Source organism: Uloborus diversus, chromosome 8 (assembly GCF_026930045.1).
Source record: "Uloborus diversus isolate 005 chromosome 8, Udiv.v.3.1, whole genome shotgun sequence".
In the NCBI taxonomy this organism is placed as follows: Eukaryota; Metazoa; Arthropoda; class Arachnida; order Araneae; family Uloboridae; genus Uloborus; species Uloborus diversus.
The window spans coordinates 160,071,744-160,091,147 of record NC_072738.1 but is presented as its reverse complement, the minus strand read 5'-3'; the positions used below and the strand labels follow the sequence as shown (position 1 = coordinate 160,091,147).

Below are 19,404 nucleotides of genomic sequence, written 5' to 3'. Positions count from 1 at the left end.
ATCGACAGTTAACCCTGAAGTGACCCACTTGTGCCAGTGCCCCAACGCTTCCGATTCGACTGACCCTGGTATTCGTCTTGGCACCGTGCCATCGAGTGCTTTCCGGCGGACACCTTCCCCTCGTCCTTCTCTGGTGCCACCACAAACGTCCTCCAGTGCCACTGTCGGAGGTGCTGCCGGAAAGCTCGAAATCGTGAGCATTCGGGAAAAGCATGGATATTTCCGGAAAGCCATCCCTCATATGCCTGTGCCACTTGCAGTTTTCCTGTGCTTACTGAATGTCCTAATTCCTGGTTTGGGTAAGTTTTCATTCTTATATTTGACTATATCTAATTGTTGAAGCCTAGGGGCTGAGTGGTAGCTTTTTGCGTATCCACGACGCATGCTTGGGTTAGATTCCCGGCTGGCACGGTCGACTCGGCCTTTTTTGCTTTCAGGGATGCTTCGATAATTAAGAATCTGGCGCGTTCGTCTCATTTTTTGGCGTAAATAATTTCATTTTGGTAACCCAGCTGATTTATAGTAACTCTATGTGAAGAGATGTTTCCGTTCTCTTTGTTTAGATTTGCGACGAAAAATACTTCCCGCACAGGCTCTGGAGCCAAAAATTGATGCCAATGAAGAAATATCGCCAGATTCTCAAATATCGAAATCTTCCCGTCCTTTCAGTGGGTCGGTAAAATGAGTACCAAGGTTGCTTGGGAACTAAACTTTAGAGGTTCCACGATCGGTTGACCACCCAACCGGAACATATCCCTTGCACACCAGAGGCCTCGTCTCTCAAACTGAGATGAGCACAGCAGCCTTGATCCCCATGGGCAGTTACGCTACTGAGGTTAGTTTAGTAGTGATTGTTTAACAGCAACTTGATTCATGCAGTCAAAGGTGTGATAATTAACACGAGGACTCTTGTTTGTATCTGTCAAGAAAAGATGGGAAGGGAGGGGGTGCACTAGCTTTTTTACACACTTCTGCTGTAACAAATTCTGAAAAAGGTGAATTATTTCTTTGAATGGAGCGCTAAAAGGGTTGAAATTGAGAAACATTCCTCTCTGTTTAATTTAATAATATTCTTTTCTGTTCATTATTCTGTGTTGATAATTTACACGAGGACTTTTGTTTGTATTGCGATTATTTTTATTTTTTTTAAATTATTATTTCATCAAGGTACCGACATCGTATTTTACAATTTCTGAAGTTTTTATTACTTTCTTCTATATCTAATATATAGAAGAAAGTATTGGTTTCGTGCAAATTTTCGAATTTCGAATTTTGACGGATTCGAACGTTTTGAGGTGTGCTGAGTCCATTTCGACTATTTTTGGAAAATGTCTGTCTGTGTGTGTGTGTGTGTGTGTATGTGTGTGTGTGTCACGTCTGTGTGTGACCAGTTTTTTGTGGCCGCTCTACAGCAAAAACTACCGCATGAAATCGAACGAAACTTGTTTTTAAAAAGTTTAGTTGCTCAACTTATTTGACAGTCAGAATAACTGTTTCTGGGATTAAAAACCGACATATTTCCTCTAATTTCTTTCTTTTTTACTTTCTTCTATATCTAATATATAGAAGAAAGTATTGGATTCGTGCAAATTTTCGAATTTCGAATTTTGACGGATTCGAACGTTTTGAGGTGTGCTGAGTCCATTTCGACTATTTTTGGAAAATGTCTGTCTGTGTGTGTGTGTGTCACGTCTGTGTGTGACCAGTTTTTTGTGGCCGCTCTACAGCAAAAATTACCGCATGAAAACGAACGAAATTTGGTACACATATGTGTCCCTATGTGAACTTGTGCCCATTTGTTTTTGGCGCGAGTTCCTCCAAGGGGGTGGAGCAATGGGACGTTTTTTGAGTTACGCGTGCTTGCTATTACTCAAGAAGTAACTGGCGGAATCAAACAAAATTTGGTCCACATGTTGCCCCTAACAGGAGCAGATGTTGATTCAATTTTGGTGTCAATAGCTCAAACGGGGGTTGAGTTATAGAACGTTTTTTGTCGTCAATTGTGACTGCTGTATCTCAAGAAATAACAAACGGAATCAAACAAAATTTTTTCGACAAGTAGCCCTTAGCGGGTATAAGAGCTGATTTTATTTTGGTGTCAACAGCTGAAAAGGGGGTGGCGCAATCGAACGTTCTCTTTTTCCATTGTGAGTACCCTATCTCAAGAAGTAATGCTACGTTCTGGATGAAATTTGGAATAAATGTGAATCCATATGTAAACAGGCTTTGGTTCAATTTTGACGCCAATCGTTGCAAAAGGTGTTGATTTTTTTTTTTTTTGCCAATAAAAACAGCTTTATTAATGCAATAATAAGAAAGATGAATCGTAATAAATTGTCGTCTGCGTATTTCTCGTGATTTTAATTGTATGGAAATGATCGGAAATTCGCAACTCTAACGAACTATAGGGGGCACTGCAGTCACTGTCTAATGGCGGAGTTAAAAACTAAAACAAAAGCATGTGATAACGAAGAAAATGCTAAAAGTGTTGTGATTTTTGTTGTTATGTATGATTTTTTCACTTTATTCATTTGAAAAGATTTTTCAAAGTCTTTTGGTTATTCTGACCCATATAGAAAGAGATTAGAAACCAAAAAGTATTACGAAAGTAAACAATTAATGCAGAACACACAGTAAGTTGTTCTGAAGCAAACATTTTCATGATGTTGAATTCGGAATTCATAAATTTTTGGTTCGCTTCGAACGGCATTTTCATTTTGTACCGTTTTTTCTATACATTAGTACATATTAAGTTCAGTTTCGTGACATTTCCGGCATTTGTTGACATTTTTGTCACATAGTGCGCATACGTGGCAGACTGTCAAGAGTAACGTTTTAACACTAGATAATTTATTTCTATGACTATATGATTGGATATCTAAAGAAATCATGCATTTAATTCATTCGTCATGGAAATGATTTACCTGATATGCGAAATCTTGTCAAGATACATTATTCTTTCACACAATTTTAAAACCATAACCTTATAAACAGATTTTTGGCGAACCTTTATTTTTTATTGTTCAAATTCTTAACGTTCTTTCTGGATTTTTCAATCTGTTCTGCGATAAATATTTTCAAGAAAATTTATTTGCATACTTTCTATTTCAGTAGGATACTGTAGTAACAAAGATTATTTAAATCATTTATGTGGAATTAGGTTAAGGAAAAGTGTCCAGTCAATGTTGTTAAGTTCGTTTTTTTTTCTTCATCGAATTGAAAAACTGATATTTATTCAAATTCACTCAGAACAAAATAAATAAAATTTGTACTCACAGTTTATATATGGTGGTAGTTTTCTTTTCAGGTGATTGACCACTATTTCTTTTTACTTATCGAATTCTGTAATCTTACTATCATTTTATTCCACTCATGATAAAAATTAAAAATGGTTTAACTAAAAACGCGAAATCTCGCCAAGGCTACTTTGCTCGCACACTTCCAAAACTATAACCCTAAACAAATTTGGCGAAACCTTTCAGCTGAGAATAAAAGGAATAAAGTAAATTCTTTCTCGGTTAAACATTTTTCATTTTGTTCTACGATAATAAATTCAAGAAAATATTTTGCATACTGTCCATTCCAACTAAATGCTACTGTAAAATATGATTAGTTAAATTAATTTAAGATTAAAAAAAACTCATATTCTTACAAATTCATACAAAGCAATGAAAAATTTTACCTGGTATAACATTATCCAATTTTGTTAATCCAGAGTTTTCTTGTTTACGCTTCCACCATTTAATACTTTTTTGAAAGAAATAAGGAAAACTAACATTATTTTGAGAAGCTCGAGAATACTACTAAGGGACGAATTAATTTCTGTTGTTGAAGGCGTTCTTAGACATGTTGAATGCGTTACTCAGAACAAACTGACCGCGTCTACGTCAAGAGATACACGTGGAGCGCAACGTGGCAATGTTTTAGTTGCATTCGCAGTTTTATAAATCACCGCAAGGTAGCGTATTCGAGCGCTGGAGTTCCGAATATTATCTCAATGATTTAAAATTTTTAAATGTTGCCATCTTATGTTTGTTAAAAAATAAAATATTTGTAGTTAATTCAAGCAAGGCTTTTAAAATAACTTTCAATTTTCGCTCTTTGCTTTGCTTTTGCAATAATTCAGACATTGGGATGGTCGTCAAGTTTTTGTATATGTAATTTTGTTTTTGTTGGGAATATTGCTTCCTCATCAAGCATGGGGAGGGATCAGAAAAAAAGAAGAAAAATATAGAAGAAAGTTTCGTGATGGCCACAACATACTAGTTTTCTATTTCCTTGAGACAGAAACGTCGTCTTTAACAATTTCGACGGACTAATAGCGTAAATATTTTGGTTGCTCAAATTTTGCTGGCAGTAAAAAATGTCTTTCATCTGATTTAAACCGATATATCACCCTCTTTTTCCCATTCTACCTCCCCCTTTTTTTTCTCATTTCCTCGTGATAACGCTCGTGTCTTACACGACTTCTACGATTAATCATCTTGTTTATTTTCACTCTTCAGACAGAGCTAAAAATATCAATCACATTTAAGCTGAAACTTAAAAAAAATCTTCTATAATGTTTTGAATTGGATAAAGCATGGGTTTCCTCTTTAATAACTAAGGAAATGAATAATTCTGACCATATATTTTATGGATCACCCTTCTGTGAAGAAAATGCATAGTTTTATCGAGAGCTGCTTTGATAAGCAGATTGGCCGATTATCGATTAATCGGTCAATGATAATTGATCAATACTGATAAATCGACTGCCGAATAATAACGATTTCATAATGATAATGTTTTTTGATACTATAATTTCTCCTTCAGCATTTTTAAGTACAATTTCAAGTTTTCAAGATTGGTTCAGTTAGTTCTCTTTGTATAACTTTCCTTAAAATGGTGATTCAAAATTTTATTCAAATTCTGTAAAACAATTTCATTATTGCTGTTGATAAAATTACTTAGAAAGTCGAATATGTAGCTAGCAGACCACCGTCTAGGTTAATATCTATTTCTTTACTGTTAGTATCCATTTAACACCATGTATCCATTCCCATGCCGGCCCTTTTTTATTTACAAAAATTATGATATAATCTTGAAGCACGATGTTACTATAGGTACGGTGAGGAGAAGGGTATTGAGACATGTGCACAACATTGCACATATGATAGATGTACAGATGAATAAAAATCGAAAATTTAAATTAAAGAAAAAATTTTGCTTCAGAGTACTTATAAAAAAATAATAAAAGCAAAAAATCAAAACATATTTTTGTTTTATAGTGCTAAAATTTTTATTTAATGAAAAAGAAAGTGATTTTAAAAGAAAATTATAAAATTTATGTTTGTGTGTAGACTAAATATATTACTGAAAAAAAATAAATAAATAAATCGGAGTACCCCCTCAAATTTTTAGGGGCAGATAATAAACTAACAGACATACAAATAAAAAACCTTCTCATAACCTTCTATTTTTTTTTAAACATGGATTAATTGGATTAATTTTTTTAAATAAATGAACAATTTTACCTTTTTTAAATTGATGTAATTATTATTATTATTATTTTAATTTTTATAATAATCATCATCATAATCATCATCCTTATAATTACAGCATAACCTCGATGTAACGATTGTGAAGGTACTGGAAAAAGTTATCGTTAAATCAATGATATCTTCAAATCTAGGAGCATAGACATTCAATGCAGTCAAATCCAGATCAGTGAAATGCATCATTAAATTGAGTAAATCGTTAAATCGGGTATCGTTCACTGTAAGAAAATTCAGAAGCGTTACCGGTTATTTCCGTGGAATGTCTCGGGATTTCACACGTTTTGACCTATTTCCCCGTAAAAACAAGTATCATCACAAAAAAGTTTCCTGAATCGCTACAAGTTGCACGCGTGCAGACTTTTCACTGTTGCGGAAAATATTTTTAGCAATCAGTTTAAAGATTGAATGAACGTGTTTATTTAAGTGTATCGGCCTAATGTTGCTTAAGGCTTGTCCAGGTTGACTAAGCTCCTAAAGAGAGCGAAAAAGTCAGTGAATAGCTACAGCCTTGCAATGCAGGAATTGCAGGCAAGAGATATGTTTGGTTCCTACCTGCATGGCTTTGGCCGTGGTCGCTCTGATGTTTATGGAGCCTTCTTGGTAAATCAGGAAGGTTCTAAGCAATAACGCTAAACCTACATAATTTTTTTGATGGGTTTAGAGATATGACTGGCTATAACAGGGGAAAATTCGCACTTCTTCAGAAAGTTTCAAGGTTAATTTCGGAAAGGTTACTGACTTTTAGCAGAAAACGTTCCTGATTTTTCCAAGATATTTTACTGGGAGAAATTGGGCACATCAGCTGCCTATTATTTTCCAGGAACGTTTCTGAATCGTTTTTACAGTGTTAAATCGAAGTTATTACTGTATCATTATTACTGTTACAATCATCATTAGTATTATTACCTCTATTATCAGTGTTATTATTATTATTATTATTGGTACTGTATTTTCTGTTATCATCATCATTATTGGTACTGTATTTTCTGTTATCATCATCATTATCAATATTATTTATATTATTATTATTATTATTATCATTAATTTCTAATTACACATTACTTTTGTACCAGAAAATTACATTTATTTATTGCAAATGAGCTCATTCTTCCTGAGATAAATATTTACCTTTGTGTTGAGAAAAGTAAAGTAAGAAATAACAACGTCAAAAAGCAAAAATTGCAGATTGATGCGGGAGTCGGACAAAACGTCCACGACATTCGATAACTGCAGACACGTGTTACGGCGTTACAAGGATCGCCTTTTTCAATGCAAAAGAAATGAGCTTTAAGCTTGATCATAATACAATAAATAGTTAAGCGTAGAAAAGTATTAGTTCTTCGCATAAGAATGCCCTTTATATTAATCTTTATGCTAATACAGAAATAAAAGATACTCAAAACATATATCTGTGTGTTGCATTCGACAAACTGTTGTAACATGTATTCAGTTATATTCAAAATTCTGTTCGATTAACTCCACTGTAAAAACGATTCAGAAACGTTCCTGGAAAATAACAGGCAGCTGATGTGCCCAATTTCTGCCAGTAACATATCTTGCGAAATCCAAGAATATTCTCCGCTAAAATTCAGTAACCTTTCTGAAGTTAACCTTGAAGACTTCTGAGAAATTCAGAATCTTCCCGTTAAAAGCCACTCGCGTGTCTGGAAAATTAGAGCAAACTTAGGAATGTATAATATAATAGTTCGGCATCTTCCCGATTCATCAAAGAAGTTCGAAGAGCATTATTGCAAACATGGCCAACGCTAAGCCGGAATTGCAAGTAAGTGACGAGAATTTTACCCGCCTGTGCAAAGCAGCGTAGTCCATACGTATTCACTCCCTCCGAGAGCTTAAATCAGCATGAACTTGCCGTAAAAAAACTGAAGCCGATTCAACTGATAAATACGCAAAGTTAATCTTTGAACTGGGAGCTAAAAATATTTTTTACACCAGTGAGAAGTGTGCATTCGTGCAACTTGTAGCAATTCAGGAAACTTTTTGACAATAATACTTGATTTTTCCAGGAAGTGGATAAAAACCATTGAAATTCCGACACGTTACACGGAAATACTCAGTAACGTTTCGGAATTTTTTTACAGTGTTTATGAATAATGTTGGCTTATCAGTTATTTTAACTATCGTAATACAAAACATGTTTCATTTAAGCAACTACATTTCTTTGTCTTATCCCAAAGCTAAAACTCAATTTTCTCTAACTTGCTCAGGTTTTTAAATTAATATGTCATTAGCAAATGCGGTATTTTGGAAACAGTGATTAAATAAATTGACTTTGGTAAACTCTAAGAGCTTTGTGTGCTTGGCACTTTAGAGTACTAATTATAATAGTTCTGCATGGCATTAAAAGTGTTATTTAGTTACGTAGTTATTACTATTGCTTAATGACGTCAAAACGACTTTTACGAGATGTTTTGAAAGCATTATTTTTCGTTTGGTTAAACTACCAACATTCCTTCTGTGTATTTAATTAGTTCCACTACCGGAACTCTGTTCTGATAAGTTTAGAAAAAAAATTTGCCCTTGCTTGTAAAGAGAAAAAAAAATCTTTAAATAAACTTTTAATTATTATTATTATTATTATTATATTGTTAATAATAATTTTAGTTAATAATAATAATTTTTGCTATTATTATTACTACATTGCACTTTCTTTGCTATAATAGTAATAATGATTATTTTTACTATAGTTTATTTATTTATGTATTTGTTTATTGTTGAAGCATTCCTTTTCAGTTTATATCGAAATGAGCATAAAGGTTTGTGATTTATGTAACTAAAATTAAAAATTTAAAAAATTTCGACTGGGACATAAATGTAGAATCAAGAGGGAAAATTGAAAATCCTTTTAAAAGCTTTATGCTATTCAAAATCAATTACAAGTATTTTATTTCTTAACAAATAAAACCTGAAAACAGATAAAAATTTTAAATCATTGCTTTTAATTTCCTTGTCGGCAAACAATGAATTCGGTTACTAATCGCTGAATAAAGACTTAGCCGTCTTTAAAAGCTGCTTCAAAAAGCTTTGTAATTCGAATTCTACTTAGCATGAATCATGGAAGTTTTAAACACATTCTATCTCACGCAGAAAAAAATGCTCTTTACTTTGGTACTAAATTTTAAAATGTTTAAATATGCTTTCACTGCGAAAATCACGAAAAACCTTTAAGAGGTTTTTAATTAATATCTTCGTTAATAAGTGTCATCCAAAGACGCAACCTAGCTAAGGACACTCTCGATAAACTCTCCTTTCAAATATTTTTTTCCTCTTCAAAATCGGTCCACCCGTTTAGGCGCTAGAGTGCCACTGACAGATACGCTGTAAAAAAATTCCGAAACGTTACTGGGTATTTCCGTATTACATTTCGGGAATTTTATGGCTTTTATCCACTTCCTGGAAAAATCAAGTATCATCGTCAAAAAGTTTCCTGAATTTCTTCAAGTTGCACGAATGCAGACTTTTCACTGTTGTGAAAAATATTTTTAGCTACCAGTTTAAATATTAACTGAGTGTATTTATAAAGTGTACCCGCTCTTGTTCGATTGCGGCCCGTCCATGCTAAATAATCTCCCACAAGGGAGCAAATAAGTATGGACTACGTAGCTCTGCAAGAATTGCAGGTGAGTGAAATTGCCTTTACTTATCTGCAATTCTGACTTAGCTTTGGCCATGTTTGCATTAATGCTCTTTGAACTTCCTTGATAAATCGGAAAGGTGCCAAGTTATTATATTATAATTTCCTAAGCTTACTCTAATTTTCAAAAGACGTGACTGGCTATTAACGGGACGACTTCTGCATTTTTCAGAAAGATTCCAGCATAATTTCAGGAAGGTTACTGAATTTTAGCGGAAAACGTTCCTGGACTTTGCAAGATATGTTACTGGCAGAAATTGGGCACATCAGCTGCCCATTATTTTCCAGGAACGTTTCTGAGTCGTTTTTACAGTGTATACATACACACACTGTAAAAAAATTCCGAAATGTTACTGGTTATTTCCGTGGAACGTTTCAGGATTTCAGAGGTTTTCAACTGTTTCCCCGTAAAATCAAGTGTCTTCGCAAAATGTTTCCGGAATTGCTAAAAGTTGCACAAATGCGGACTTTTCACTGGTGTGAAATATATTTTTGGCTACCAGTTTAAAGATTGACTGAGCGTGTTTATTAAGTATATCGACTTCAGTTTGATTATAGTATGTCCAGATTGATTTAACTCCTATTGAAAGCAAATAAGGCACTGTATGGTTGCAGCTTTGCGAGGCAGGAATTGCAGACAAGGAATATGCTTGGTTCTTGCTTGCAATTTTCGCGTAGCTTTGGCCATAATTGCTCTAATGCTTCTGGAGCTTTCTTGAGAAATTAAGAAGGTTCTAATCAAATACATAAAACCTGTTTCATTTTTCTAGAAGATTCACGACTGATTTTAACAGGGAGATTTCCCAATATTTTTGAAAGGTTACTGACTTTTATCGGAAAACGTTCCTGGTTTTTGTAAGATATGTTACTGACTGAAATTGGACACATCAGCTGCCTATTATTTTCCAGGAACGTTTCTGAATCGTTTTTACAGTGCATATAGTTACACAGATTGGTCAAACTTATAACTCTGTTCCTTTGCAATAAATAAATAATAAATATTTAGTCAGTTTCTCACCTGTTGTATGACCCCAAATTAACATTTTTTCCAAACCTAGTTCAACACCAGTATTTCTTTTGGATCTCTTTTCATCTGTCTGAAGGTTTCAGTAACGTAACGAGCTGTTTTCCGATCATTTCATTCAATTATATCCGAAAACTGTGAAATTTCCGAAATATAAATACAATTAATTTCTCGTAAAATAACAGGCATAAACTTAAACTAAAAATACAAAAGCAAACACTTATATTTCCACTTCCGTTTCATGTAGTTATAAGACGGTGAAACAGTTTACTTTCTGTGGTGTGTTTTCAAAACAAGCGAGAAAAAATTATCTAAAGCTTGTTTACAAAAGGTATTTGTTGCTCAGACGGTAATCTTTGCAATTTAAATGCATTATTTACTGTGTTATAAAAACGCATATCATGATAATTAAACTTCAACTAATTATTATGGTAATGAGAATGTCAGAGAAAAGGGGATTAACTAATCACAAGTTTTTTTGAGCAATCACGATTGCTTATTGCTGTCATTTGACTGTTTTTGGCGTCCTATCATTTTATTTTCTCGCCAGCACCCTCTGCAGCATCACCGTCGACCGGCTCCTCACGATGCTGCTCCTCTAGCGAAAACCGTCTCCAGGTTGCATCCATATGCTACACACACGCGTATACATACACAACTACACACACACATGCACACATACACTCACACACGCACACATACACCTACACACATACACATACACATACACACACATAACTACCCACACATTCATGCCTGCACACAGACACAAACACAGCGAGTTGATTTATTGAAAGAAACTTTCGGTGAACGAATAATTTTGCTTAATGGACCCGTGAATTGGCCTGCGAGATCATGCGATTTAACTACGCTGGACTATGTTTTGTGGGGCTGTGTGAAGTCTCAGGTCTACACCGATACGCCACAGACGATTGACGCCTTGGACAAGAACATTCGCCATATATCACTCACATACGGCCCCCATTGCTGCAAAAAGTAATAAAAAATTGGACTTCCCGATTAGACGTTCTCCAAGCCAGCTGAAGGAGCCATATACCAGAAATCAGATTTAAATAAAAATGGCAAAGAATTATCTTTCGAATAAAGACAAATTCATGGCGATTTATATCGTTTAACGGTGTTTTATTTTAACCTAAAGTTCTATATCTCTAAAAAAAAAAAAAAAAACCTTTAGTAGCCTTAGTAGATTCGACTACATACGAGTACAGCATGATCTAGAAAAAAGTTTCGTCCAAAGTCTACTTAGGGCTTTATATTTAAATGCGTTTTACTCAAAAATTGAAAAAATATCCACTTAATATATACTCGCGTATAAGTCGAGAAATTTTGTCCAAAAAATGAGATCAAAGGAAGGGGGGTCGACTTATATGCGGGTCAAATTTTCCGAAATTTTTTTTCCAATCAACGAGAGCTGGGAAGCTACGAGAAATGCCGATGTGCGGCTACAGGTAGTTGCTGATAAGTTGATCGTGTGAAAAAGTAAACTTATTCAAAAATAATAAATTAAAAAACCTAAATAATACACATAAATAAAGATAATTTTTATTCCTCTTTATTAAGGATGAAATCAGCGATTAACAAATATCGTGAAACGTATGAAAATACTTATCGTCAACAGTCACGCCATTCAAATAATTAACTGCTATACTTTTTGTTTTAAGAGTGGCAACATACTTGCTTAATCATATCTTTTCAAAGCATATGCGTGCGCACTTCTGCCTCCTGGTTTTGATATCATTGACGATTCTGCAGCCGCCGATGTATACGATGACGCGGTGATGACGGAAGCGGACTTCAATGAACTTTTTTTTGCGTCCGATTCGGAATCCGAGTTCGAAGGCTTTTAGAAATGTTTTCCTATTTAATTCCTATTTTATTTGTAAATAAATGTGTTCATTATTTTGAAATTTCTTTGAAAATAATTCGCGATGTTTTCGGAAAGTATGGGGGTCGACTTATACGCGGGTTTTAGATTTTTGTCTCTGAAAAAGAGGGGGTCGACTTATATGCGAGATCGACCTATACGCGAGTATATACGGTACCGCAATTTGCTTCTCACTGCCTCATGTGTAATTCAGCTGCAATTCTTGCTACGGAATAAAGAGACTTGTCATTGAGAGTTTGGTTAACCTAAGGCCCCTATATATACGAGCCGACGCATCAGCTTAAGATCAGCCTTTTTGGATCGGAGCGCCTGTTTGAGTGGTTGTCTTTTCTGGCGAGTAATCGCGTTTGGTGATTGTTCACTGCGATGATTATTACCGGCACGTGAATTGTTTATTAAATAAAGTATTATTATCGGCAAATTTGGCGAAATCCGAAACTTTATTATGGTAACCTTGGCAGGGCAACAATGAAAAATCCGATCCAAAAAGGCTAACCTTAAGCTGATGCGTCGGCCTGTTTATATAGCGGCTCTAAGTTAACCTGGACGGGCTATGCGAAAACTGAAACCGATACACTTATTAAACACGCTCAGTTAATTTTTATGCTGGTAGCTAAAAATACTTTTCACAACAGTGAGAAGTCAGCATTCATGCAACTTGTAGCAATTCAGGAAACTTTTTGACAGTAATACTTGATTTTCTCAAGAAGTTGATAAAAAATTGTAAAATCCCGAAATGTTCCACGGAAATAATCAGTAACGCTTCAGAATTTTGTTACCGTGTGAAATGAAAAAAAAAAAAAAAAGTAAGTAAATAATGAATTTCATTCATTTCAGATTTGCAAAGGCTTAAATTTAATCGACAAATTTACCATCATTTGAAATTAATGTTCTAAATCATAATGCCATAGCAATACTTTAAATAAGAGGCGAAAAATACAACACTGAACTTATAGCAGATTTTACCTATGATATTTTTTTAAGAAACATCTACGAAATAGGATTAAAATTTTTGCTTCTTAACTAAATTTATGGAAGATTAATTTTTCTTTCCGAAGTTTTACTTTTATGATGGCATAAATAAATTTAAGGTTACCGTTTTGAAAAGGGCTATTGTTTAATCCTCTTATGCTTCTACGCTATAAATAATTTAAGCTAAGGTCTTTAATGCATTTTTTTTCTTAGCAAACACAAAGAAGGATGTAGTTTGAGATTTTTCTTCTATCTTTTTAATTTGTAGATCAAGTATAAGAAAACTAAAATGTGCCTTTTTATATTTTTCTGTGAGCAGTACTTAATAATATTTTATTAAGCAAGCATCAGAGATAATTTTTTAATGGCAAACTACGGTTAAGTAGTTTGTTTATGATGTCACGGTTGATTAGATTAAGGATGTAATTTGTAAACTGAATTTGCTTCCGTTCTAATCAAGTGAAACATATTTAATGTTCTGTCGATAAATGTAATTGTCCGTTGAAATATTTTAATGATATTTTGAACAGTGTTTGCGGAGTTGTTGGACTCGTACTTATGAACGAAGTGGAGTATCTTTATTCAGAAAATAGACCGACCCATCCGCCATTTTGGCTCCAAATGACCGATTGTTTCAAGTATTTGAAAAAATATCGTAATAGTCGCTGGTAGCTATTCGCCATTTAAAAAATAAATAAATAAAATTAATTTGAATTTTGACATCTGGAATTCAAATTATGTTTTTCGCAATCACAAGTGTGTGTATATGTAGGTGTGTGTGTTTGTGTCTGTACGCAGGCATGTGTGTGTATGTGTGTGTTTGTGTCTGTACTCAGGCATGTGTGTGTCTGTCTGTGTGAAGGCATGAGTGTGTGGGTATGTGTGTGGGTGTGTGTATGCTTGTGTGTATGATATGGACGCAACCTGGTGTTTTCTCTGGAGGAGCAGCATCGTGAGGCCGGTCGACGGTGATGCTGCAGAGGGAGGCGGAGGAAAAACCGTCAAGTGAGAACAATAAGCAATATGATTGCTCAAAAAAATAAATAAATAAAATAAAATGAAAAAATAATTTGAATTTTGACCTCTTGAATTCAAATTATGTTTTTCGGAATTACGAATGTGTGTGTGTGTAGGCGTGTGTGTTTGTGTCTGTGTGCAGGTATGAGTGTGTGTAGGTGTGTGTATGTAGTGGCGTGTGTGTGTATGCGTGTGTAAATGTGCATGTATGCGTGTGTGTGTGTGTGTGTATAGGATATGGACACAACCTGGAGACTTTGCTCGCTAGAGGAGCAGTATCGTGAGGCGACCGGTCGACGGTGGCGCTGCAGAGGGGGGCGGGGGGAAAATAAAATCATAGGAACGTCAAAACAGTCAAGTGAGAACAATAAGCAATGTGATTTTTCAAAAAATAGATAAAAAGTTGAGCAAAACGTAACTTTGGACAAATCTAGTAAAGTAACTGATTTAAATTTAGTAATGGTTTATCGGGAAATGTTTCCAGCGAACAATTGCATTTTCGCACCTTACTTGTTTTAAATCTTAATGAACGAAAACGTCACCTTTTGCAGATTTAAATCGTCAAACAACGATCAAGCAACACATTTTGAAGCCTAATGTCCAGTTTTCCTTAACGCGATTTTTGTACACATACTCGTATTAGTGGTACGACGCGGTTTCTTTAGGGACCAAAATGTCGGACGAGTCGCTTTTCCTTAAATGACGAGTTTCAAGGCATAATTTCTAAAAGAAAAAGGAAGTACAGAAGCCCTAAAGCCTCTATAATTTCTTTTTATACCCAAATAGCTTGCATTTCACCAAAAATTTCTAAATTAGCTTGACATTGAAAATAACTGCTGGAGCTCAACTCTGGTGAGCTCCTACAGTGGCTCCCAAAAGTGTTCGTACACTTTGAAATTTTTTAGTAAAACCAAAATAACTCAAAACTGAATTCGAATATGAAGTCCAATATTTTTTCACATCCTTCCTATGTCATTCTAAATATAACCCATTGGTTTTTTTTCAAAATATTGACGAATCTTTTTTTTGAAATGGGCCAGAAAACGAAGAGACAGAGAAATAACACGCCACAAAAGTCATTGTACACTCAAATATTTTCGAATAAATTCATGATAAAAATTATCATATGCCGTTTTATTAATATTTTTGCATTATGTTGACCCTTGTAAGTCATTTGGCTTTAATTTTTTGTTTATTTATTCCTTAATATATTGCTTATTACTGTAAAATGGCTGGTATTCGTAAAAAACCGCAAACGCCATTCAAAACTTGAATTTTTTCCCATAGTAGTGGTAAATTGGTTTGAAATGTCTCTAAATTAGTTAATTTATTTGTTTGTATAGTAAAGTGCTTGATAAAATGCGTTAAAGAAAGGAATCGGGCCGAAAACAAGGTAAGAAAAGGTCAACCGGCAAAGTTGACAAAACGTGATCGTAGATTTAAAGTTAAAAAATTAATGAAAAATACACATTTGAGCACTGTAAAAGTTTCTGCAGAGTTAAATGAAACATTTTACATTTAATTTTCACCTGAAATTGTTCGCCAAGTTCTTTGATTAGCTGGATTAAATGGGACCTCTTCCTGCAGAAATTTTCTTGGTCGTGCGAAAAACAGAAAGCTTACGCTTTTCGGCCCAAAATCAATAATAAATAAGCTAAAAACAGTTTAGAATCATGTCTTACTTACAGAAAAAAATTAATTCAACATTTTTGGTTAAATTGTTGTATAACTGTAAGTGAAGAAAGAATTAGGAACTTAATCTTAAGAACTTAGTTGGATCAGTTAATCAGGTCGGTGAAGGTGTTTTAGTGTGAGGGTGCATATCAGCATCAGGACTTGGTAGTTTGTATTTCTTTGATGAAATAATGAATCATGCTGTTCCTTTAAATATTTTAAAAACCAATTTCGAACTCTTAGCCAAAAATTTGGTTATTGGAAACAACTTTGTTTTTTTTATCAAGATAACGATAAGAAGCACACGGTTTTCAACGTTTGCGTCTAGTGACTCGAAAATTGTCCTAAAGTTTAGAAAATACACCCTCAATCTCCAGATTGTAACTTAATGTAACGTATTTAGAGATATCTGGAGGCCAGATTACGAAAATAGGGCTTTTAAACGAAAATAGAGCTAGAAATAGTAATACTCGAAGTGTGGTAGAACACTTACTCAGAAATTACGCTAAAAAAAAGAAAGAAAAAGAATGAAATCTATTCCCAGACGTTTAATAGGTCTTGTTGATACTGCATGATATTCTACTAAATAATTACTTAATAAAATGTTAGATTATTCAATAAATATATAGACATTTTTTAAAGTGTACGAAGACTTTTGTGGGATAAAATTTCCGGCACTTTTCGGGTTTTGATTTTTTAAAAATTAAGTTTTAATATTTTTTTAAAACTTTTCATGCAGTTTTGTTAAAAATTGATCATAAATCTTATAATTAAATACCTATTTCGAAATATTAATTCTAACCAATGATTTAGGGCCTATTTCGTTGAAAGTCGTAGGCGTACGAAGACTTTTGAGAGCCACTGTATGCAGTTTAAGCTCGGGTGATTTTAGATGAAACTAAGGTCACTATAACGGGGAACCATAGACTAATAATAAGAATGGACCGAGCTATGGCAATCCTTTTGCTGCTCATAACCAAACCATGTGACTGGTGGATATCCTAGCAACAGAGGGCGTTGATTGTAGCAGACAATCAACGTTCGCGAGAAATAAAATAAATAAAATTGATGGAACACGGAAGAATGATTTTTTTTGGAGTCTGATTTTTAAATTTGTTATTCTAAGTTGTAAATATTTTGTTAATATAGTGAGTTTTTCGTTTAGATAGTATTGTGCATTATCTTTACTCAATTTCAATAACTGTCTAAGCAGTTAAAGATGCAAGCGCCCAAAAAAGAATCGGCAAACGGTAAGATTTTTACCTACTATTTCAATTTAAGATACCGATTAGTACATTTTTGCGTTAACGCAAAAGGTTTACGCATTACGTTCACGCCAACGCTGACGTAGCAGTTCCAAATGAAGAAAAGTTACTGAAAACTGTGATCAAAACTAATTACTAATGTCAAAATAATGCATAACTAAAAGAGAAACAGTTCAATCTCTGCACCTGGAAAAAAATTATAATGAAAACACATGACGTCTTAAAATACAAGTCGAGTGCCAAACTATAGATAATCCTGCCATCTAGCAACCATGCTGCCAAAGTTTTCGCCAAGCCTCCCCCAGTCACATGGAACTGAATCATCCGACATTTTGGTGTCGGATAGTTAACGTTAATAACACTTTTTACTGCCGTGGGCATGTAAAGGACAGTAACTGCAACCTGTTCCTTTTTTTTTTTTTTTTTGTCTTTTTGTCATCTGTTGTACGTTAGCTTTATATTACAGGATTGCTTATGTGGTTTCCCCTGAAAAAGTCCTTTAATTCCAGCATTTCCCTATTGTTAGCACTGACTCCAAAACGTGTTTCTTTAAATATCTCTAAACTTATTTCTGCAGATACTGCAGTTCACCTGCTCACGGCTGAGTACTTTCTGACGACCGATGACACGAAAAGACGAACATCCAGAAAACAGGTGGAAATAGATGCCTCTATTAGTTTCTAAAGATGCCAGTTTAACTTTTTAAAGTAAAACTTTTATCCTCTAAGTAAAGTTCACTGAAATGAGCGAAACGCGCGCATCTAAATTTTATTTTTCGCACTCATTCAGATAGACTTGTCTTGACTCGCAGTTTGAAAATCCCATAACAAATGTATGTAGATAGTTTATGTACACAAACCGCGTTGACGAAAACTGCCATCTAAGCTTCTGATGCGTTGATTGATGTTTAACTACTTCAGTTTACAAAAGGAGATTTCCCTAATTCAGATTAAAACCAAGTATGAAAGTGGTGCTCTTTATGGGAAATATTTACTTAGAAAATATGAGTTAATTCTCTATAATACACTGTAAAAAAAATCCGAAACGTTGCTAGTTATTTCCGTGGAACGTTTCGTGATTTCAGAGGTTTTCACCTATTTCCCCAAAAAATCAAGTATCTTCGCAAAAAAGTTTCCTGAATTCCTAAAAGATGCACGAATGCAGACCTTGCACTGGTGTGAAAAATATTTTTTGCTACCAGTTTAAATATTGACGGAGCGTGTTTATTAAGTGTAAATTGCTTATGGTCCATCCGGATTGACTATGCTTCTAATGGGAGCAAAAGGGCACTGGAAAGCTACAGCTTTACGAGGCAAGGAAAATGCTTGGTTCTTGCTTGCAATTTTCACGTAGCTTGGCCGTGGGCGCTCTAATATTTCTGGAGCTTTCTTGGTGAATCAGGAAGGTTCTTATCAAATAAATTAAACCTAATTAATTTTTCTAGAATGTTTACGACTGGCTTTAGTAGGGGAGATTTCTTAATATTTCAGAAAGGATACTGACTTATCGGAAAACGTTCCTGGTTTTTGAAAGATATGTTACTGGCTGAAATTGGGTACATCAGCTGCCTATTATTTTCCAGGAACGTTTCTGAATCGTTTTTACAGTATAACTTAGAAATGAATAACGCAGTAAGCTAATATTGTTTTTGCAGACCTTTTACATTTCATTAAAAATTACATTTTTCAATGGGGTTGTTTCCTTCAGTAAAAAGTAGTACTTTTAGTCACTAAAATTGATAGAATAAGGAAAAAAAAATAACATGGATCCAGAAAATTCTTTGATTTTCCCAGCAGGTTTTTTTTTAATTAATTTTTTAAAATGTCCGATTTTTCAAACTAGGCGTGATCTTGATGACGTCCCAAATGATGCTCTTTGGCGCATCTTTCTACCACTTTTCCACTTTATGATAATCCAGAAGCGAATTAAAATTGCGTTCTACGCTTGTTATCAACCATATCGTTGCCAACAAAAGTGAGTAAAGATGCGAATTAAATATTTTTTTCTGTGAATGGCAACACAGAATGGCATTTCATTTTTTGTGATATCATCGGCAAGAAATGTACACAATGAAAGCGCACAGATTTAAGCAATTTTTTTAAAATATCAAACTTAAACAAATTATTAAAAATATGGTCAGCTCCTATGTTCTTAAGCATGCTCTTTCAGAAAAAAATACTTTTAAAATTTTGAAAACGACCCCATTCTTGGTTTTCATTCTGCTTGCTCTGACGTTGGTGGGTGAAACACGCTTTTCAATCGTTGCCAAAAACCAAAATGAAAGTAATTATAAAGCTAATTTTGTTAATAAAGTTTACAAAAAGTTATGTCAAGGCTGAACGTAAGCAATCATT

The 19,404-nt window shown here is 34.2% G+C and overlaps 1 protein-coding gene across 1 annotated transcript in view; it reads left to right on the top strand.

Moving 5' to 3' along the window:
• Window positions 1-4: 4 nt before the first annotated feature.
• Window positions 5-19,404, top strand: part of LOC129228717 (protein stum homolog) — a gene marked incomplete at its 5' end in the record, with an annotated part of 203,803 nt that continues 184,403 nt past the window's right edge. The window contains one exon of the mRNA XM_054863402.1: window positions 5-299. Coding sequence (XP_054719377.1) covers window positions 5-299 — 295 coding nt within the window. The remainder of the gene's footprint in view (window positions 300-19,404) is intronic.